General features: G+C 48.3%; 1 protein-coding gene across 1 annotated transcript; it reads right to left on the reverse strand.

The window, feature by feature from the left end:
- Window positions 1–31: 31 nt before the first annotated feature.
- On the reverse strand, window positions 32–1,010 carry LOC117948949 (tryptophan 5-hydroxylase 2-like; the record flags this gene model as incomplete). The annotated part of the gene is made up of 2 exons (XM_034878920.1): window positions 32–311; window positions 925–1,010. Coding segments are annotated over 2 exons (366 nt in total), but the record flags the coding sequence as incomplete, so codon positions are not given.
- Window positions 1,011–1,452: the final 442 nt, after the last annotated feature.

A 1,452-nucleotide genomic window follows, 5' to 3' on the forward strand; every position in this document is an offset into this window, starting at 1 on the left:
CCCCCCCCCCCCCCCCCCCGATGATTTCTGCCTATTTGTTGACATGAGAGCCCGTGGAACCAAGCGAGCGTGCGGGGGGACCATTACGAGACGGACTGAGAGGCTGTGACTGACCTTTAAGAAACAGGGACACGTCCTCCAGCTGTGGGATGTTGTCGTCACGGTAACCGCATTGCTCTCTGAGCAGCGGCAGGTTCTTCAGGTACTCCCTGCAGGCATGGGTCGGGTACAGCTGGGTCAGCTCCCTGAAGACCACGCCCCACGTCCGGACCTCCTCCGCCGTGTACTCGATACGGGGGATGGGCTGCCCGCTGCACACCGGACACACAACCAGAGACGGGACCAGAGTCAGAACCGGAACCAGAACATGAGACGGGACCAGAGTCAGAACAAGAGTTAGAAACAGAAACAAACTGACTGAATACGATTCTGGACATATACTCTATTGTGATTGGTTTAGAGAAATGCAAATGAAGCAGAGCATGTTGTTCCCCCATCCCAGAACGCTGGGCGGACTAGCCAGACCTTCCTCAGCCGCGCTGTGGAGGAAGGTCTGGACATAAGACACTATATACATTATATGCTAACATGCTAAAATATGCTAAAGTGTTGGCAATAAAGTTGTAGATTTGGAAGACGCTGACAACGTCACATGATCAATATGGGACAACGTCACATGATCACTATGGGACAACGTCACATGATCACTATGGGACAACGTCACATGATCACTATGGGACAACGTCACATGATCACTATGGGACAACATCACATGATCAATATGGGACAAAACAAAAAAATTAAATAAATAATAATAATAATAATAATAATAATAATAATAATTATAATAATATATGAAGAAATGAAAACATCTTTAAAAAAAGTGAACAGAGGAGAAAACGGAGAAACATATTCAATACTTACAACTTGTAATTCATGGCCACTTCCACGAAGTATTTCCTCCTCTGGCGGTACACTTCATCTTTAAAGCCCTGAGAACAGGTCAGAGGTCAGAGGTCACAGGTCATAGGTCAGACGTTACAGGTCAAAGGTCACAGGTCAGAGGTTAGAGGTCACAGGTAAGAGGTTATAGGTCACAGGCTAGAGGTCACAGGTCAGAGATTAGAGGTCACAGGTCAGCGGTCACTGGTCAGAGGTTACAGGTCACAAGTGAGAGGTTACAGGTCACAGGTCAGAGGTTAGAGGTCACAGGTCAGCGGTCACAGGTGAGAGGTTACAGGTCACAGGTGAGAGGTTACAGGTCACAGGTCAGAGGTTAGAGGTCACAGGTTAGCGGTCACAGGTGAGAGGTTACAGGTCACAGGTGAGAGGTTACAGGTCACAGGTAAGAGGTTAGAGGTCACAGGTCACAGATCAGAGGTTAGAGGTCACAGGTCAGAGGTTAGAGGTCACAGGTCAGCGGTCACAGGTCAGAGGTTAGAGGTCAGAAGT

Source organism: Etheostoma cragini, chromosome 8 (genome assembly GCF_013103735.1).
Source record: "Etheostoma cragini isolate CJK2018 chromosome 8, CSU_Ecrag_1.0, whole genome shotgun sequence".
In the NCBI taxonomy this organism is placed as follows: Eukaryota; Metazoa; Chordata; class Actinopteri; order Perciformes; family Percidae; genus Etheostoma; species Etheostoma cragini.